Source organism: Salmo salar, unplaced genomic scaffold (assembly GCF_905237065.1).
Source record: "Salmo salar unplaced genomic scaffold, Ssal_v3.1, whole genome shotgun sequence".
In the NCBI taxonomy this organism is placed as follows: Eukaryota; Metazoa; Chordata; class Actinopteri; order Salmoniformes; family Salmonidae; genus Salmo; species Salmo salar.
Genome location: NW_025547990.1, coordinates 160,508 through 181,985, shown reverse-complemented (window position 1 = coordinate 181,985; position 21,478 = coordinate 160,508). Strand labels below are relative to the sequence as shown.

The 21,478-nt window shown below is 52.8% G+C and overlaps 1 protein-coding gene across 17 annotated transcripts in view; it reads left to right on the top strand.

Annotated features, from left to right (window-relative positions):
- LOC106599065 (flagellar attachment zone protein 1) overlaps positions 1 to 21,478 on the top strand; it is a 112,896-nt gene that overhangs the window by 23,067 nt on the left and 68,351 nt on the right. For 14 of the 17 annotated variants that reach the window (XM_045711814.1, XM_045711809.1, XM_045711819.1 and 11 more), the window contains 2 exons: positions 6,018 to 6,260; positions 11,398 to 11,418. The exons of 1 other annotated variant lie outside the window; for it this stretch is intronic. In XM_045711814.1, the coding sequence (XP_045567770.1) occupies positions 6,018 to 6,260; positions 11,398 to 11,418 (264 nt within the window). Of the gene's footprint in view, positions 1 to 6,017; positions 6,261 to 6,302; positions 6,327 to 11,397; positions 11,419 to 21,478 lie in introns of all 17 variants that reach the window. 2 more of the 17 variants (XM_045711808.1, XM_045711822.1) reach the window with 2 other exon arrangements.

The window sequence follows — 21,478 nt, the reverse complement described above, 5'->3', positions numbered from 1 at the left end:
ATGACGGCTTGGTGGACAAAGGGAAGTGGGTGTGGACTGAGAACAGGCGGGAAAGAACAGAGGGCTCACTACACAGTTGATAATTATATTAATTGAAATGCTAATCCTTTGCTCACTCATTCGGGAATAATTGCAATCAATATATATTTACGCTCAGTGTGTGTCGTGATCTGTTGGAATCGTCCGTCTGTCTGTTGGAAAGTTCATCCGTTTGTCCGAATGTCTCTGTCTCTCTCTCAAATCAAAGTATTTCATGGTTAGAATGGATACTTCAGAGTATCATTCAGAAATGTTCTGTAATGTTTTGTCGGTCTTCGCATCCGGTTGACAATTTCTAGCTGCAGACTAGTAATTACTATCTAAGATTTGCTCTTATTCTGCAGGGATTGATAGTCTCAGAGATGATAAACAATTTCCAGCCGTGTAGCTAATGCTTCATGTGGTTAGGAATTCAACAACCATTTCAACCTTAGACCACAAAAACCTCAGTTAACTCAAACCTGTTCCCCTCAGTGTCCGAAGAGGATTTCCTCAGGAGGGGGTTTTATTCGTAACAGTGGAAAAGGGCTGTCCTATGACGCCAGATCATGTCTGTACTCACGGGGGTGGGCCAATGACTTAGTTAAACTTTAAAGGGAATACAATTCTTTCACATTAAAGGTTTAACATCACATTACGTCATTTCACAAATAGTTAAATTTTTACTCATTCATTTTATACATTTTATACAAGAATTAGATGCAAACCCCATAATTGAGAAATGTACATATTCAGAGATATAGTTATGTGTGTTTCCTGTCATCTCTGAGGTCACCAAATGAAACACACTCTTCATACCCGTCCCTTAAGTGTCCACAGACCATTCCCACCTTCTCACAAGTGGACCTTTTGTATCAAATTCCCATTTTGGGGATTTAGGAGTTCGCCATGTGAAATCCTTTGTTCTCTCTATGCGTCTCTCTCTCTTTCTGTATGTCCAGGGGGAGAGTCTCCCCCAGGAATTTTTGACCTGAGATAACAGAACGAGTGTGTGACTCCCTAGAAAGACTGGAACCTAGGACAAAACCTAGAGAGTCCTGTACTGGGTAGAGGAACCAGGCTCATCAACTGTTCAGAGGTGACTGTGTGAATCAGGCCTTCAGGGTCGAATTGCTGCAACTAACCCACTATTAAAGGACACCAATAACAAAAAGGAGACTTGCTTCGGCCAAGAAACACGAGCAACGGACATTAGACCGGTGGAAATCTGTCCAGATTTGAGATTTTTGGTTCCAACCGCCATGTCTTTGTGAGACACAGAGTAGGTGAACAGATGATCTCCGCATCTGTGGTTCCCACCGTGAAACATGGAGGAGGAGGAGGTGTGATGGTGTGGGGGTGCTTTGCTGGTGACACTGTCAGTGATTTATTTCGAATTCAAGGCACACCTAACCAGCATGGCTGCCACAGCATTCTGCAGCGATACGCCATCCCATCTCGTTTGCGCTTAGTTTTACGATCATTTCTTTTTCAACAGGACAGTGACCCAAAACACACCTCCAGACTGTACAAGGGCTATTTGACCAAGAAGGAGAGTGATGGAGTGCTGCATCAGATGGCCTGGCCTCCACAATCACCCGATCTCAACCCAATTGAGATGGTTTGGGATTAGTTGGACCGCAGAAAAGCAGCTAACAAGTGCTCAGCAAATGTGGGAACTCCTTCAAGACTTGGAAAAGCATTTCAGGTGACTACCTCATGAAGCTGGTTGAGATAATGCTAAGTGTGCAAAGCTGTCATCAAGTCAAAGGGTGGCTACTTTGAAGAATCAAAAATCAAAAAATATCAAATGCCGACCACATTATCTCCCAAGATCATTTTATTTGGTTATGGTCACGGCCGTGTATATCCCCCCTCAAGCTGATACCACGACGGCCCTCAAAGAACTTCAGTGGACTTTATGCAAACTGGAAACCATATATCCTTAGGCTGCATTTATTGTAGCTGGGGATTTTAACAAAACAAATTTGAGAAAAAGGCAACCTAAATTCTATCAACATATCAAAGCTTCTAAAACACTCAACCGTTACTCCAACTTCCGGGGTGCATACAAGGCCCTCCCCCACCCTCCTTTCGGTAAACCCTCCCTTCCTATAGGCAGAAACTCAAACAGGAAGTACCCATGCTAAGGACTATTCAACGCTGGTCTGACCAATCGGAATCCACGCATCAAGATTTATTTTTGATCACGTGGACTGGGATAAGTTCCGGGTAGCTTCCGAGAATAAGACTGACTGTGACTGAGTTTACCAGGAAGTGTATAGGAGATGTTGTACCCACTGTGACTATTAAAACCTACCCAAACTAGAAACAGTGGATAGATGGCAGCAATTGTTGTGGAAATATTCGGTTAATCATATTTCTCAAATACGGGAGCCTATGAGTTCAAATAGACTTTTATTATAATAAAAGTCGAGCTGGTTCATGAATACAACTCACTTTCCAGTCTTGGCACAGACTTCTTATACATTCTTATACATTTTTCCTCCTTACGTCACACCCATAGTAACTCCTCTTAATCATCCCCTCTGGCATTTAGCCACCGTTATCTTATTGCCTAGCACTAATTATAGTTTGGTTTCATATTAGGGCATGGAAACTGTAGAGCCACAGCAATAGTTAAAAATACAGACATGTTCACGTCTAAGACAGGTGGGTCATAGATTCCATTCGTGATGTAACCATAGCAACCGTAAATATTAGGCCATACCACTGGTACAGAAATAACCAGTCATGTCCACTCCCCAGACAGGTGCATGTCTAATGGTGTCTAATGACCTAGACACACATATAGAGTGCACACATCTTGCAAACCAGCCTGAAATGTATAATGGCATATTCTGGAAAAATACCCAATACAATTCACACAAACTGAAAGCACAAACCACCGCATTTAACCATGGCAAGGTGACTGGGAATATGGCAGAATACGAACAGAGTAGTCATTCCCTCCGCAAGGCAATCAATCAAATGTATTTATATAGCCCTTCTTACATCAGCTGATATCGCCAAGTGCTGTACAGAAACCCAGCCTAAAACCCCCAACAGCAAGCAATGCAGGTGTAGAAGCACGGTGGCTTGGAAAAACTCCCTAGAAAGGCCAAAACCTAGGAAGAAACCTAGAGAGGAACCAGGCTATGAGGAGTGGCCAGTCCTCTTCTGGCTATGCCAGGTGGAGATTATAACAGAACATGGCCAAGATGTTCAAATGTTCATAGATGACCAGCAGGGTCAAATAATAATAATCATAGTAGTTGTAGAGGGTGCAACAGGTCAGCACCTCAGGAGTAAATGTCAGGGGTCCATAGCTGCAGGCAGAACAGTTGAAACTGGAGCAGCAGCACAACCAGGTGGACTGTGGACAACAAGGAGTCATCAGCCAGGTAGTCCTCAGGCATGGTCCCAGGGCTCAGGTCCTCTGGGAGGGGAGGGAGAGGGGGAGACGGAGAGAAAGCTCAGCAATCTATCAGGCAAAATGTCAGTATAGAGACGAAGTGGAGTCGCAATTCAATGGCTCAGACACGAGACATATGTGGCAGGGTCTCCAGACAATCACAGACTACAAAAGGAAAACCAGCCACGTCGAGGACAGCGACGTCTTGCTTCTGGACAAGCTAAACACCACCTTTGCCCACTGAGGATAACACTGTGCCACCGACACGGCCCGCTACCTCCTTCTCTGTGGCTGAAGTGAGTCAGACATTTAAACGTGTTAACCCTCGCAAGGCTGCCGACCAGACGGCATCCCCAGCCGCGTCCTCAGAGCATGCGCAGACCAGCTGGTTGGTGTGTTTACGGACGTATTCAATCTCTCCCTATTCCAGTCTGCTGTTCCCACATGCTTCAAGATGGCCACCATTGTTCCTGTATCAATGAAAGCAAAGATAACTGAACTAAATGACTATCGCCCCGTAGCACTCACTTCTGTCATCACGAAGTGCTTTGAGAGACTAGTCAAGGATCATATCACCTCTACCTCACCTGCCACCCTAGACCCACTTAAATTTGCTTACCGGTCTCAACCCCACCGTTGGGTCCTGTGCTTCCTGATGGGCTGCCCCCAGGTGGTGAAGGTAGGAAACAACACATCCACTTCGCTGATCCTAAACACTGGGGCCCACAAGGATGCGTGCTCAGTCCCCTTCTGTACTCCCTGTTCACCCATGACTGCGTTAACTTGTTGACTTGATTACCAGCAACGATGAGACAGCCTACAGGTGAGGGCTCTGGGAGTGTGGTGCCAGGAGAATAACCTCTCACTCAACATAACAAAGGATATTTATTTGTTTTACTTTTAACTAGGCAAGTCAGTTAAGAACAAATTCTTATTTTCAATGACGGTCTAGGAACAGTTAACTGCCTTGTTCAGGGGCAAAACGATAGATTTGTACATTGTCAGCTCGGGGATTCGAACTTGCAACCTTTCAGTTACTAGTCCAACGCTCTAACCACTAGGCTACCCTGCAGTGGACTTCAGGAAATAGCAGAGGGAGTACCCCCCTATCCACATCGACAGGACCGTAGTGAAGGTGAAAAGCTTCAAATTCCTTGGCGTATACGTCACTGACAAACTGAAATGGTCCACCCACACAGACAGTGTGGTGAAGGTGCAACAGCACCTCTTCAACCTCAGGAGGCTGAAGATATTTGGCTTGTCACCTAAAACCCTCAAACTTTTTACAGATGCACAATTGAAAGCATCCTGTCGGGCTTTATCACCGCCTGGTACGGCAACTGCACCGCCTACAACTGTAAGGCTTTCCAGAGGGTAGTGAGGTCTGCACAATGCATCACCGGGGGCAAACTACCTGCCCTCCAGGACACCTACACCACCTGATGTCACAGGAAGGCCAAAAAGATCATCAAGGACAATAACCACCCGAGCCACTGCCTGTTCACCCCGCTATCATCCAGAAGGCGAGGTCAGTACAGTTGCATCAAAGCTGGGACCGAGAGACTGAAGCTGTTTTTCAATCTCAAGGCCATCAGACTGTTAAACAGCCATCACTAAGACAGAGGCTGCTGCCTTCATACACAGACTTGAAATCGCTGGCCACTTTAATAATGTTTGCATATCTTGCATTGCTCATCTGATATGTATATACTGTATCCTATTCTACTGTATCTTAGTCCATGCTGCTCTGACATTGCTCATCCATATATTGATATATTCTTAATTCCATTCCTTTACTTAGTATGTATTGGGTATATGTTGTGAAATTGTTAGATATTACTGCACTGTTGGAGCTAGAAACACAAGCATTTCGCTACAGCCGTAATAACATCTGCTAAACACGTGTATGTGATCTGATGCTCTTTGTCTACAACCATTCAGCATCGTTTCCTGTTAAGATTTAACCCCAAACTCTGAACATTTCACTCGCCCATTTTACTGCAGGTTAGGCTGTTTTCATGTTATCCAGAGCTCCTGGCAACAATTTAATTACGCTTTTATTGCCAATGATTATTAATGACACATATTCATTCGTAACTTCACCAGTTATTCTGCGCTACTCAGAGGAGAGTGATGAGATGGCCAGACTGAATTTACGAACGCACCCGAAATGGTTACTTGCGTATTGGAGTCTTTTGTTAAGACATGTAGCTAGCTAGTTTAACAATGAACCGTAATCCCAACTCATGACGTTACTACCCTGCATGAATCTGCAGGTAGCTAACCAACCAGGTTCAATCCTCTTGTTCTACAGTATATAACTCTACATCTAACCTGACTAGTAATGTCCTCTTGTTCTACAGTATATAACTCTACATCTAACCTGACTAGTAATGTCCTCTTGTTCTACAGTATATAACTCTACATCTAACCTGACTAGTAATGTCCTCTTGTTCTACAGTATATAACTCTACATCTAACCTGACTAGTAATGTCCTCTTGTTCTACAGTATATAACTCTACATCTAACCTGTCTAGTAATGTCCTCTTGTTCTACAGTATATAACTCTACATCTCTTTTCAGGTGCCAGTTTTGTGGACGACCATAAGGATCAACTCATTCAGAAAGTTACCCAGGTGAAGCCCATAATGTATGAGCTGTTCTATGAGGAGTTGTACGGTAACATCAAGATCAACCAGATGAACAGACAGGAACAGATGAGACTGTTGTACGAGGCCCTGGAAGAAGCAGAAGACACAAGACGGGTGAAATCAGACTTTTACAGGATTCTACTGGATCTGGAACCTGACGTTGTCAAGGACCTGGGTAAGAACCTCTCTACCTCTGGTTACATATCACTGGAATATAAACCTTATCTAGTCTATCACCTGGGTAAGAACCTCTCTACCTCTGGTTACATATCACTGGAATATAAACCTTATCTAGTCTATCACCTGGGTAAGTGTAACGGCTGTCTTTAGAGAGAGTGGACCAAAATGCAGCGGAGTTAGTGTTCATCGTATATTTAATGATCAAACGGACACTATACAATACAAAACAATAAACAGACAACCAAAACAGTCCTGTCACGTTTAACACAGTAACAAGAACAATTACCCACACCACACAACGGAAACGTAGGCAACTTATGTGTGACTCCCAATCAACCACAACCCTCTACAGCTGTGCTTGATTGGAAGTCACACGGCCAAAATTAAATGAAACAATAAAACACTTACTCCCTTCTGCCACGTCCTGACCCAACTACACCCTCTACTGGTCAGGACGTGACAGTACCCCCCCCTCAAGGTGCAGACCCCGGGATGCACCTAAAAAAAAAGGAAAACACAAAAAAAATCCCCAACAAAAAGGAACACCTAAACAATAAGGGAGGGAAGGGAGGGTGGCTGCCGTCACCGACGGCACTGTGCTACACCCTCCCTCCCCAACCCACCTATCCTGGAGGTGGCTCCGGTGCAGGACGTGGACCCTGCTCCACCCTCGGCGTCGCCCACTTTGGTGGAGCCGATAGCTGCACCAGGCAGACGGACCCCCGAGCCGGGCCGGAGGACAGGAGGGCCCCTCGGGCCGGGCCGGGGAACAGGAGGGCCCCTCGGGCTGGGCCGGAGAGCAGGAGGGCCCCTCGGGCTGGGCCGGAGAGCATGCGGGCCACTCGGGCTGGGCCGGAAGGCATGCGGGCCACTCGGGCTGGGCCGGAAGGCATGCGGGCCACTCGGGCTGGGCCGGAAGGCATGCGGGCCCCTCGGGCTGGGCCGGAAGGCATCGCGGGCCCCTCGGGCTGGGCCGCAAGGCATGCGGGCCACTCGGGCTGGGCCGGAAGGCATGCGGGCCACTCGGGCTGGGCCGGAAGGCATGCGGGCCACTCGGGCTGGGCCGGAAGGCATGCGGGCCACTCGGGCTGGGCCGGAAGGCATGCGGGCCACTCGGGCTGGGCCGGAAGGCATGCGGGCCACTCGGGCTGGGCCGGAAGGCATGCGGGCCACTCGGGCTGGACCGGAGGGCAGGAGGACCACTCGGGCTGGACCGGAGGGCAGGAGGACCACTCGGGCTGATCCTGACAGGCCGGGCACCCTGGCAGATCAGGGCAGGCGGGCACCTCTGGCAGAACCGGGCAGTCCGGCCACTCCGGCAGAACCGGGCAGTCCGGCCACTCCGGCAGAACAGGGCAGTCCGGCCACTCCGGCAGTTCAGGGCAGTCCGGCCACTCTGGCGACTGTTGACTGGCGGGCAGCTCTGACGACTGTTGACTGGCGGGCAGCTCTGACGACTGTTGACTGTCGGGCAGCTCTGACGACTGTTGACTGGCGGGCAGCTCCGACGACTGTTGACTGGCGGGCAGCTCCGACTCAGGATTCACCAGGCTGGGGAGACATAACGGAGGCCTGGCTTGAGGAGGTGGCACAGGAGAGACCAGGGTGGAGAGACCCACTGGAGGACCGGTCCGTGGAGGAGACACGGGCTTGACCAGGATAGGGAGATCCACTGGAGGACTGGTCCGTGGAGGAGACACGGGCTTGACCAGGATAGAGAGACCCACTGGAGTACTGGTCCGTGGAGGAGGCACGGGCTTGAACAGGATAGAGAGACCCACTGGAGTACTGGTCCGTGGAGGAGGCACGGGCTTGACCAGGATAGGAAGACATGCAGGAGGCTTGGTTCTGGGCGTAGGTACAGGATGTGCAGGGCTGGGAAGACATGGAGGAGGCCTGTTTCTGGGCGCAGGCACAGTCTTTACCAGACAACCAGCACGCACCTCAGGACGAGTATGGAGAGCTGCCTCAGGTGACATCATACCCACGACACGCTCATTAGGGCGAATGCCGTACTTTATGCACCACACTAGCAGCTCTCTCATCTCTCTCTCTCCTAATTTTCCCATTAACCCCGTCACAGTCTCTGTCTCATAGCCCTCGCTCACCTCCAATGTCATCCCGACTGGCTCTGGTTCCGACCTCAGCTCCACCGACTGTCCCGTGTGCCCCCCCCAAAAAAAATATTGGGGCTGCCTCTCGCGCTCGTTGCGCTCTCTCTCCTCGTAGTATCGCCTCTCCGCTCTCGCCGCTTCAATCTCCCACTGCGGGAGGCGATAATCCCCAGCCTGAGTCCATGGTCCCTCTCCGTCCAGGATCTGTTCCCATGTCCATTTGTCCATAACGCTGTAGTCCTGCAGCTCCCTCCTCTTCCGCCGCTTGGTCCTGGTTCGGTGGGTAATTCTGTAACGGCTGTCTTTAGAGAGAGTGGACCAAAATGCAGCGGAGTTAGTGTTCATCGTATATTTAATGATCAAACGGACACTATACAATACAAAACAATAAACAGACAACCAAAACAGTCCTGTCACGTTGAACACAGTAACAAGAACAATTACCCACACCACACAACGGAAACGTAGGCAACTTATGTGTGACTCCCAATCAACCACAACCCTCTACAGCTGTGCTTGATTGGAAGTCACACGGCCAAAATTAAATGAAACAATAAAACACTTACTCCCTTCTGCCACGTCCTGACCCAACTACACCCTCTACTGGTCAGGACGTGACAGTAAGAACCTCTCTACCTCTGGTTACATATCACTGGAATATAAACCTTATCTAGTCTATCACCTGGGTAAGAACCTCTCTACCTCTGGTTACATATCACTGGAATATAAACCTTATCTAGTCTATCACCTGGGTAAGAACCTCTCTACCTCTGGTTACATATCACTGGAATATAAACCTGATCTAGTCTATCACCTGGGTAAGAACCTCTCTACCTCTGGTTACATATCACTGGAATATAAACCTTATCTAGTCTATCACCTGGGTAAGAACCTCTCTACCTCTGGTTACATATCACTGGAATATAAACCTTATCTAGTCTATCACCTGGGTAAGAACCTCTCTACTGGCTGTACTGGGTAGACCAGAGGAACCAGGCTCTGAGGGGCGACCAGTCCTCTACTGGCTGTACTGGGTAAACCAGAGGAACCAGGCTCTGAGGGGTGACCAGTCCTCTACTGGCTGTACTGGGTAGAGAGGAACCAGGCTCTGAGGGGTCACCAGTCCTCTTCTGGCTGTACTGGGTAGACCAGAGGAACCAGGCTCTGAGGGGTGACCAGTCCTCTTCTGGCTGTACTGGGTAGACCAGAGGAACCAGGCTCTGAGGGGTGACCAGTCCTCTACTGGCTGTACTGGGTAGACCAGAGGAACCAGGCTCTGAGGGGTGACCAGTCCTCTTCTGGCTGTACTGGGTAGACCAGAGGATCCAGGCTCTGAGGGGTGACCAGTCCTCTACTGGCTATACTGTGTAGAGAAGAACCAGGCTCTGAGGGGTGACCAGTCCTCTACTGGCTGTACTGGGTAGACCAGAGGAACCAGGCTCTGAGGAGTGACCAGTCCTCTACTGGCTGTACTGGGTAGACCAGAGGAACCAGGCTCTGAGGGGTGACCAGTCCTCTACTGGCTGTACTGGGTAGACCAGAGGAACCAGGCTCTGAGGGGTGACCAGTCCTCTACTGGCTGTACTGGGTAGACCAGAGGAACCAGGCTCTGAGGGGTGACCAGTCCTCTACTGGCTGTACTGGGTAGACCAGAGGAACCAGGCTCTGAGGGGTGACCAGTCCTCTACTGGCTGTACTGGGTAGACCAGAGGAACCAGGCTCTGAGGGGTGACCAGTCCTCTACTGGCTGTACTCGGTAGACCAGAGGAACCAGGCTCTGAGGGGTGACCAGTCCTCTACTGGCTGTACTGGGTAGAGAGGAACCAGACTCTGAGGGGTGACCAGTCCTCTACTGGATGTACTGGGTAGACCAGAGGAACCAGGCTCTGAGGGGTGACCAGTCCTCTACTGGCTGTACTGGGTAGACCAGAGGAACCAGGCTCTGAGGGTGACCAGTCCTCTACTGGCTGTATTGGGTAGAGAGGAACCAGGCTCTGAGGGTGACCAGTCCTCTACTGGCTGTACTGGGTAGACCAGAGGAACCAGGCTCTGAGGGGTGACCAGTCCTCTACTGGCTGTGCCGGGTAGACCAGAGGAACCAGGCTCTGAGGGGTGACCAGTCCTCTACTGGCTGTACTGGGTAGACCAGAGGAACCAGGCTCTGAGGGGTGACCAGTCCTCTACTGGCTGTACTGGGTAGAGAGGAACCAGGCTCTGAGGGGTGACCAGTCCTCTACTGGCTGTACTGGGTAGACCAGAGGAACCAGGCTCTGAGGGGTGACCAGTCCTCTACTGGCTGTACTGGGTAGACCAGAGGAACCAGGCTCTGAGGGGTGACCAGTCCTCTACTGGCTGTACTCGGTAGACCAGAGGAACCAGGCTCTGAGGGGTGACCAGTCCTCTACTGGCTGTACTGGGTAGAGAGTAACCAGGCTCTGAGGGGTGACCAGTCCTCTACTGGCTGTACTGGGTAGAGAGGAACCAGGCTCTGAGGGGTGACCAGTCCTCTACTGGCTGTACTGGGTAGACCAGAGGAACCAGGCTCTGAGGGGTGACCAGTCCTCTACTGGCTGTACTGGGTAGACCAGAGGAACCAGGCTCTGAGGGGTGACCAGTCCTCTACTGGCTGTACTGGGTAGACCAGAGGAACCAGGCTCTGAGGGGTGACCAGTCCTCTACTGGCTGTACTGGGTAGACCAGAGGAACCAGGCTCTGAGGGGTGACCAGTCCTCTACTGGCTGTACTCGGTAGACCAGAGGAACCAGGCTCTGAGGGGTGACCAGTCTTCTACTGGCTGTACTGGGTAGAGAGGAACCAGGCTCTGAGGGGTGACCAGTCCTCTACTGGCTGTACTGGGTAGAGAGGAACCAGGCTCTGAGGGGTGACCAGTCCTCTACTGGCTGTACTGGGTAGAGAGGAACCAGTCTCTGAGGAGGTACCAGCAGGGTTTGATAATAACATGATGTTTTTATGTGTCAACATGTCTTCTAACTGACTGTTTTTTCTTATCATCCACAGATATATATGATGACTACTTTGGTAAGTAGTGTGTTTGTGTCTGATGTTCCTACCTGTCTGTCTTTGTTCCTGTCCATCTGTTTTGGTTGCAAGATGAATTTATATACCCCCCCCCATCCCTAAATATATACTGTATATTTTATATTCATATATTTAACCTTTTTTAACTAGGAAAGTCAGTTCAGAATAAATTGTTATTGACATAGACTTCCTACCAAAAGGCTAAAGGACTCCTGCTGGGACGGGGGCTGGGATTAAAATACAATACAAATACAGGACAAAACACACATCACGACAAGAGAGACAACACAACACTACATACAGAGATACCTAAGACAACAACACAGCATGGTAGCAACACATGACAACACAGCATGGTAGCAACACAGCATGGTAGAAACACATAACACAGCATGGTAGCAACACAGCATGGTAGCAACACATAACAACACAGCATGGTAGCAACACAGGACAACACAGCATGGTAGCAACACAGCATGGTAGAAACACATAACACAGCATGGTAGCAACACAGGACAACACAGCATGGTAGCAACACAGCATGGTAGAAACACAGAACACAGCATGGTAGCAACACATGACAACACAGCATGGTAGCAACACATGACAACACAGCATGGTAGCAACACAGCCTGGGAGCAACACAGCATGGTAGCAACACATGACAACACAGCATGGTAGAAACACAGCATGGTAGAAACACATGACAACAGAGAATAGTAGCAACACATGACAACACAGCATGGTAGAAACACATGACAACACAGCATGGTAGCAACACATGACAACACAGCCTGGTAGCAACACAGCATGGTAGCAACACATGACAACACAGCATGGTAGCAACACATGACAACACAGCCTGGTAGCAACACAGCATGGTAGCAACACATGACAGCACAGCATGGTAGCAACACATGACAACACAGCCTGGTAGCAACACAGCATGGTAGCAACACATGACAACACAGCCTGGTAGCAACACAGCATGGTAGTAACACATGACAAAACAGCACAAAGGTCAAGAAGGTAGAGATGATTATTTCATGGGTATGATGAACCAGGCTCTGAGGGGTGACCAGTCCTCTACTGGCTGTACTGGGTAGACCAGAGGAACCAGGCTCTGAGGGGTGACCAGTCCTCTACTGGCTGTACTGGGTAGACCAGAGGAACCAGGCTCTGAGGGGTGACCAGTCCTCTACTGGCTGTATTGGGTAGAGAGGAACCAGGCTCTGAGGGTGACCAGTCCTCTACTGGCTGTACTGGGTAGACCAGAGGAACCAGGCTCTGAGGGGTGACCAGTCCTCTACTGGCTGTACTGGGTAGAGAGGAACCAGACTCTGAGGGGTGACCAGTCCTCTACTGGGTGTACTGGGTAGACCAGAAGAACGAGATTCTGAGGGGTGACCAGTCCTCTACTGGCTGTACTGGGAAGAGAGGAACCAGGCTCTGAGGGGTGACCAGTCCTCTACTGGCTGTACTGGGTAGACCAGAAGAACGAGGTTCTGAGGGGTGACCAGTCCTCTACTGGCTGTACTGGGTAGAGAGGAACCAGGCTCTGAGGGGTGACCAGTCCTCTACTGGCTGTACTGGGTAGACCAGAGGAACCAGGCTCTGAGGGGTGACCAGTCCTCTACTGGCTGTATTGGGTAGAGAGGAACCAGGCTCTGAGGGTGACCAGTCCTCTACTGGCTGTACTGGGTAGACCAGAGGAACCAGGCTCTGAGGGGTGACCAGTCCTCTACTGACTGTACTGGGTAGACCAGAGGAACCAGGCTCTGAGGGGTGACCAGTCCTCTACTGGCTGTACTGGGTAGAGAGGAACCAGGCTCTGATGGGTGACCAGTCCTCTACTGGCTGTACTGGGTAGACCAGAGGAACCAGGCTCTGAGGGGTGACCAGTCCTCTACTGGCTGTACTGGGTAGACCAGAGGAACCAGGCTCTGAGGGGTGACCAGTCCTCTACTGGCTGTACTGGGTAGACCAGAGGAACCAGGCTCTGAGGGGTGACCAGTCCTCTACTGGCTGTACTGGGTAGACCAGAGGAACCAGGCTCTGAGGGGTGACCAGTCCTCTACTGGCTGTACTGGGTAGACCAGAGGAACCAGGCTCTGAGGGGTGACCAGTCCTCTACTGGCTGTACTCGGTAGACCAGAGGAACCAGGCTCTGAGAGGTGACCAGTCCTCTACTGGCTGTACTGGGTAGATGGAACCAGGCTCTGAGGAGGTACCAGTCCTCTACTGGCTGTACTGGGTAGACCAGAGGAACCAGGCTCTGAGGGGTGACCAGTCCTCTACTGGCTGTACTGGGTAGAGAGGAACCAGGCTCTGAGGGGTGACCAGACCTCTACTGGCTGTACTGGGTAGAGAGGAACCAGGCTCTGAGGGGTGACCAGTCCTCTACTGGCTGTACTGGGTAGACCAGAGGAACCAGGCTCTGAGGGGTGACCAGTCCTCTACTGGCTGTACTGGGTAGAGAGGAACCAGGCTCTGAGGGGTGACCAGTCCTCTACTGGCTGTACTGGGTAGAGAGTAACCAGGCTCTGAGGGGTGACCAGTCCTCTACTGGCTGTACTGGGTAGACCAGAGGAACCAGGCTCTGAGGGGTGACCAGTCCTCTACTGGCTGTACTGGGTAGAGAGGAACCAGGCTCTGAGGGGTGACCAGTCCTCTACTGGCTGTACTGGGTAGAGAGGAACCAGGCTCTGAGGGGTGACCAGTCCTCTACTGGCTGTACTGGGTAGAGAGGAACCAGGCTCTGAGGGGTGACCAGTCCTCTACTGGCTGTACTGGGTAGACCAGAGGAACCTGGCTCTGAGGGGTGACCAGTCCTCTACTGGCTGTACTGGGTAGAGAGGAACCAGGCTCTGAGGGGTGACCAGTCCTCTAATCGCTGTACTGGGTAGACCAGAGGAACCAGTCTCTGAGGGGTGACCAGTCCTCTACTGGCTGTACTGGGTAGAGAGGAACCAGGCTCTGAGGAGTGACCAGTCCTCTACTGGCTGTACTGGGTAGAGAGGAACCAGGTTCTGAGGGGTGACCAGTCCTCTACTGGCTGTACTGGGTAGACCAGAGGAACCAGGCTCTGAGGAGTGACCAGTCCTCTACTGGCTGTACTGGGTAGAGAGGAACCAGGCTCTGAGAGGTGACCAGTCCTCTACTGGCTGTACTGGGTAGACCAGAGGAACCAGGCTCTGAGGGGTGGCCAGTCCTCTACTGACTGTACTGGGTAGAGAGGAACCAGGCTCTGAGGAGTGACCAGTCCTCTACTGGCTATACTGGGTAGACCAGAGGAACCAGGCTCTGATGGGTGACCAGTCCTCTACTGGCTGTACTGGGTAGACCAGAGGAACCAGGCTCTGATGGGTGACCAGTCCTCTACTGGCTGTACTGGGTAGACCAGAGGAACCAGGCTCTGATGGGTGACCAGTCCTCTACTGGATGTACTGGGTAGAGAGGAACCAGGCTCTGAGGGGTGACCAGTCCTCTACTGGCTGTACTGGGTAGACCAGAGGAACCAGGCTCTGATGGGTGACCAGTACTCTACTGGCTGTACTGGGTAGACCAGAGGAACCAGGCTCTGAGGGGTGACCAGTCCTCTACTGGCTGTACTGGGTAGACCAGAGGAACCAGGCTCTGAGGGGTGACCAGTCCTCTACTGGCTGTACTGGGTAGACCAGAGGAACCAGGCTCTGAGGGGTGACCAGTCCTCTCCTGGCTGTACTGGGTAGAGAGGAACCAGGCTCTGATGGGTGACCAGTCCTCTACTGTCTGTACTGGGTAGAGAGGAACATGGCTCTGAGGGGTGACCAGTCCTCTACTGGCTGTACTGGGTAGAGAGGAACCAGGCTCTGAGGGGTGACCAGTCCTCTACTGGCTGTACTGGGTAGACCAGAGGAACCAGGCTCTGAGGGGTGACCAGTCCTCTACTGGCTGTACTGGGTAGACCAGAGGAACCAGGCTCTGAGGGGTGACCAGTCCTCTACTGGCTGTACTGGGTAGAGAGGAACCAGACTCTGAGGGGTGACCAGTCCTCTACTGGCTGTACTGGGTAGACCAGAGGAACCTGGCTCTGAGGGGTGACCAGTCCTCTACTGGCTGTACTGGGTAGAGAGGAACCAGGCTCTGAGGGGTGACCAGTCCTCTACTGGCTGTACTGGGTAGAGAGGAACCAGGCTCTGAGAGGTGACCAGTCCTCTACTGGCTGTACTGGGTAGACCAGAGGAACCAGGCTCTGAGGGGTGGCCAGTCCTCTACTGACTGTACTGGGTAGAGAGGAACCAGGCTCTGAGGAGTGACCAGTCCTCTACTGGCTATACTGGGTAGACCAGAGGAACCAGGCTCTGATGGGTGACCAGTCCTCTACTGGCTGTACTGGGTAGACCAGAGGAACCAGGCTCTGATGGGTGACCAGTCCTCTACTGGCTGTACTGGGTAGACCAGAGGAACCAGGCTCTGATGGGTGACCAGTCCTCTACTGGATGTACTGGGTAGAGAGGAACCAGGCTCTGAGGGGTGACCAGTCCTCTACTGGCTGTACTGGGTAGACCAGAGGAACCAGGCTCTGATGGGTGACCAGTCCTCTACTGGCTGTACTGGGTAGACCAGAGGAACCAGGCTCTGAGGGGTGACCAGTCCTCTACTGGCTGTACTGGGTAGACCAGAGGAACCAGGCTCTGAGGGGTGACCAGTCCTCTACTGGCTGTACTGGGTAGAACAGAGGAACCAGGCTCTGAGGGGTGACCAGTCCTCTACTGGCTGTACTGGGTAGACCAGAGGAACCAGGCTCTGAGGGGTGACCAGTCCTCTCCTGGCTGTACTGGGTAGAGAGGAACCAGGCTCTGATGGGTGACCAGTCCTCTACTGTCTGTACTGGGTAGAGAGGAACATGGCTCTGAGGGGTGACCAGTCCTCTACTGGCTGTACTGGGTAGAGAGGAACCAGGCTCTGAGGGGTGACCAGTCCTCTACTGGCTGTACTGGGTAGACCAGAGGAACCAGGCTCTGAGGGGTGACCAGTCCTCTACTGGCTGTACTGGGTAGAGAGGAACCAGGCTCTGAGGGGTAACCAGTCCTCTACTGGCTGTACTGGGTAGAGAGGAACCAGGCTCTGAGGGGTGACCAGTCCTCTACTGGCTGTACTGGGTAGAGAGGAACCAGGCTCTGAGGGGTGACCAGTCCTCTACTGGCTGTACTGGGTAGACCAGAGGAACCAGGCTCTGAGGGGTGACCAGTCCTCTACTGGCTGTACTGGGTAGAGAGGAACCAGGCTCTGAGGGGTGACCAGTCCTCTACTGGCTGTACTGGGTAGAGAGGAACCAGGCTCTGAGGGGTGACCTGTCCTCTACTGGCTGTACTGGGTAGAGAGGAACCAGGCTCTGAGGGGTGACCAGTACTCTACTGGCTGTACTGGGTAGAGAGGAACCTGGCTCTGAGGATTGACCAGTCCTCTACTGGCTGTACTGGGTAGAGAGGAACCAGGCTCTGAGGGGTGACCAGTCCTCTACTGGCTGTACTGGGTAGACCAGAGGAACCAGGCTCTGAGGGGTGACCAGTCCTCTACTGGCTGTACTGGGTAGAGAGGAACCAGGCTCTGAGGGGTGACCAGTCCTCTACTGGCTGCACTGGGTAGAGAGGAACCAGGCTCTGAGGGGTGACCAGTACTCTACTGGCTGTACTGGGTAGAGAGGAACCAGGCTCTGAGGGGTGACCAGTCCTCTACTGGCTGTACTGGGTAGACCAGAGGAACCAGGCTCTGAGGGGTGACCAGTCCTCTACTAGCTGTACTGGGTAGACCAGAGGAACCAGGCTCTGAGGAGGTACCAGTCCTCTACTAGCTGTACTGGGTATAGAGAGGAACCAGGCTCTGAGGGGTGACCAGTCCTCTACTGGCTGTACTGGGTAGACCAGAGGAACCAGGCTCTGAGGGGTGACCAGTCCTCTACTGGCTGTACTGGGTAGAGAGGAACCAGGCTCTGAGGGGTGACCAGTCCTCTACTGGCTGTACTGGGTAGACCAGAAGAACGAGGTTCTGAGGGGTGACCAGTCCTCTACTGGCTGTACTGGGTAGAGAGGAACCAGGCTCTGAGGGGTGACCAGTCCTCTACTGGCTGTACTGGGTAGAGAGGAACCAGGCTCTGAGGGGTGACCAGTCCTCTACTGGCTGTACTGGGTAGACCAGAGGAACCAGGCTCTGAGGGGTGACCAGTCCTCTACTGGCTGTACTGGGTAGATGGAACCAGGCTCTGAGGAGGTACCAGTCCTCTACTGGCTGTACTTGGTAGACCAGAGGACCAGGCTCTGAGGGGTGACCAGTCCTCTACTGGCTGTACTGGGTAGAGAGGAACCAGACTCTGAGGGGTGACCAGTCCTCTACTGGCTGTACTGGGTAGACCAGAAGAACGAGATTCTGAGGGGTGACCAGTCCTCTACTGGCTGTACTGGGAAGAGAGGAACCAGGCTCTGAGGGGTGACCAGTCCTCTACTGGCTGTACTGGGTAGACCAGAAGAATGAGGTTCTGAGGGGTGACCAGTCCTCTACTGGCTGTACTGGGTAGAGAGGAACCAGACTCTGAGGGGTGACCAGTCCTCTACTGGCTGTACTGGGTAGACCAGAAGAACGAGATTCTGAGGGTGACCAGTCCTCTACTGGCTGTACTGGGAAGAGAGGAACCAGGCTCTGAGGGGTGACCAGTCCTCTACTGGCTGTACTGGGTAGACCAGAGGAACCAGGCTCTGAGGGGTGACCAGTCCTCTACTGGCTGTATTGGGTAGAGAGGAACCAGGCTCTGAGGGTGACCAGTCCTCTACTGGCTGTACTGGGTAGACCAGAGGAACCAGGCTCTGAGGGGTGACCAGTCCTCTACTGGCTGTACTGGGTAGACCAGAGGAACCAGGCTCTGAGGGGTGACCAGTCCTCTACTGGCTGTACTGGGTAGAGAGGAACCAGACTCTGAGGGGTGACCAGTCCTCTACTGGCTGTACTGGGTAGACCAGAAGAACGAGATTCTGAGGGGTGACCAGTCCTCTACTGGCTGTACTGGGAAGAGAGGAACCAGGCTCTGAGGGGTGACCAGTCCTCTACTGGCTGTACTGGGTAGACCAGAAGAACGAGGTTCTGAGGGGTGACCAGTCCTCTACTGGCTGTACTGGGTAGACCAGAGGAACCAGGCTCTGAGGGGTGACCAGTCCTCTACTGGCTGTATTGGGTAGAGAGGAACCAGGCTCTGAGGGGTGACCAGTCCTCTACTGGCTGTACTGGGTAGACCAGAGGAACCAGGTTCTGAGGGGTGACCAGTCCTCTACTGGCTGTACTGGGTAGACCAGAGGAACCAGGCTCTGAGGGGTGACCAGTCCTCTACTGGCTGTACTGGGTAGACCAGAGGAACCAGGCTCTGAGGGGTGACCAGTCCTCTACTGGCTGTACTGGGTAGACCAGAGGAACCAGGCTCTGAGTGGTGACCAGTCCTCTACTGGCTGTACTGGGTAGACCAGAGGAACCAGGCTCTGAGGGGTGACCAGTCCTCTACTGGCTGTACTCGGTAGACCAGAGGAACCAGGCTCTGAGAGGTGACCAGTCCTCTACTGGCTGTACTGGGTAGATGGAACCAGGCTCTGAGGAGGTACCAGTCCTCTACTGGCTGTACTGGGTAGACCAGAGGAACCAGGCTCTGAGGGGTGACCAGTCCTCTACTGGCTGTACTGGGTAGAGAGGAACCAGGCTCTGAGGGGTGACCAGATCTCTACTGGCTGTACTGGGTAGAGAGGAACCAGGCTCTGAGGGGTGACCAGTCCTCTACTGGCTGTACTGGGTAGACCAGAGGAACCAGGCTCTGAGGGGTGACCAGTCCTCTACTGGCTGTACTGGGTAGAGAGGAACCAGGCTCTGAGGGGTGACCAGTCCTCTACTGGCTGTACTGGGTAGAGAGTAACCAGGCTCTGAGGGGTGACCAGTCCTCTACTGGCTGTACTGGGTAGACCAGAGGAACCAGGCTCTGAGGGGTGACCAGTCCTCTACTGGCTGTACTGGGTAGAGAGGAACCAGGCTCTGAGGGGTGACCAGTCCTCTACTGGCTGTACTGGGTAGAGAGGAACCAGGCTCTGAGGGGTGACCAGTCCTCTACTGGCTGTACTGGGTAGACCAGAGGAACCTGGCTCTGAGGGGTGACCAGTCCTCTACTGGCTGTACTGGGTAGAGAGGAACCAGGCTCTGAGGGGTGACCAGTCCTCTACTGGCTGTACTGGGTAGAGAGGAACCAGGCTCTGAGGAGTGACCAGTCCTCTACTATCTGTACTGGGTAGACCAGAGGAACCAGGCTCTGAGGGGTGACCAGTCCTCTACTGGCTGTACTGGGTAGACCAGAGGAACCAGGCTCTGAGGAGTGACCAGTCTTCTACTGGCTGTACTGGGTAGAGAGGAACCAGGCTCTGAGGAGTGACCAGTCCTCTACTATCTGTACTGGGTAGACCAGAGGAACCAGGCTCTGAGGGGTGACCAGTCCTCTACTGGCTGTACTGGGTAGAGAGGAACCAGGCTCTGAGGAGTGACCAGTCCTCTACTGGCTGTACTGGGTAGAGAGGAACCAGGTTCTGAGGGGTGACCAGTCCTCTACTGGCTGTACTGGGTAGACCAGAGGAACCAGGCTCTGAGGAGTGACCAGTCCTCTACTGGCTGTACTGGGTAGAGAGGAACCAGGCTCTGAGAGGTGACCAGTCCTCTACTGGCTGTACTGGGTAGACCAGAGGAACCAGGCTCTGAGGGGTGACCAGTCCTCTACTGACTGTACTGGGTAGAGAGGAACCAGGCTCTGAGGGGTGACCAGTCCTCTACTGGCTGTACTGGGTAGACCAGAGGAACCAGGCTCTGATGGGTGACCAGTCCTCTACTGGCTGTACTGGGTAGACCAGAGGAACCAGGCTCTGAGGGGTGACCAGTCCTCTACTGGCTGTACTGGGTAGACCAGAGGAACCAGGCTCTGAGGGGTGACCAGTCCTCTACTGGCTGTACTGGGTAGATGGAACCAGGCTCTGAGGAGGTACCAGTCCTCTACTGGCTGTACTGGGTAGACCAGAGGAACCAGGCTCTGAGGGGTGACCAGTCCTCTACTGGCTGTACTGGGTAGAGAGGAACCAGGCTCTGAGGGGTGACCAGATCTCTACTGGCTGTACTGGGTAGAGAGGAACCAGGCTCTGAGGGGTGACCAGTCCTCTACTGGCTGTACTGGGTAGACCAGAGGAACCAGGCTCTGAGGGGTGACCAGTCCTCTACTGGCTGTACTGGGTAGAGAGGAACCAGGCTCTGAGGGGTGACCAGTCCTCTACTGGCTGTACTGGGTAGAGAGTAACCAGGCTCTGAGGGGTGACCAGTCCTCTACTGGCTGTACTGGGTAGACCAGAGGAACCAGGCTCTGAGGGGTGACCAGTCCTCTACTGGCTGTACTGGGTAGAGAGGAACCAGGCTCTGAGGGGTGACCAGTCCTCTACTGGCTGTACTGGGTAGAGAGGAACCAGGCTCTGAGGGGTGACCAGTCCTCTACTATCTGTACTGGGTAGACCAGAGGAACCAGGCTCTGAGGGGTGACCAGTCCTCTACTGGCTGTACTGGGTAGAGAGGAACCAGGCTCTGAGGGGTGACCAGTCCTCTACTGGCTGTACTGGGTAGAGAGGAACCAGGCTCTGAGGAGTGACCAGTCCTCTACTATCTGTACTGGGTAGACCAGAGGAACCAGGCTCTGAGGGGTGACCAGTCCTCTACTGGCTGTACTGGGTAGAGAGGAACCAGGCTCTGAGGAGTGACCAGTCCTCTACTGGCTGTACTGGGTAGAGAGGAACCAGGTTCTGAGGGGTGACCAGTCCTCTACTGGCTGTACTGGGTAGACCAGAGGAACCAGGCTCTGAGGAGTGACCAGTCCTCTACTGGCTGTACTGGGTAGAGAGGAACCAGGCTCTGAGGGGTGACCAGTCCTCTACTGGCTGTACTGGGTAGACCAGAGGAACCAGGCTCTGATGGGTGACCAGTCCTCTACTGGCTGTACTGGGTAGACCAGAGGAACCAGGCTCTG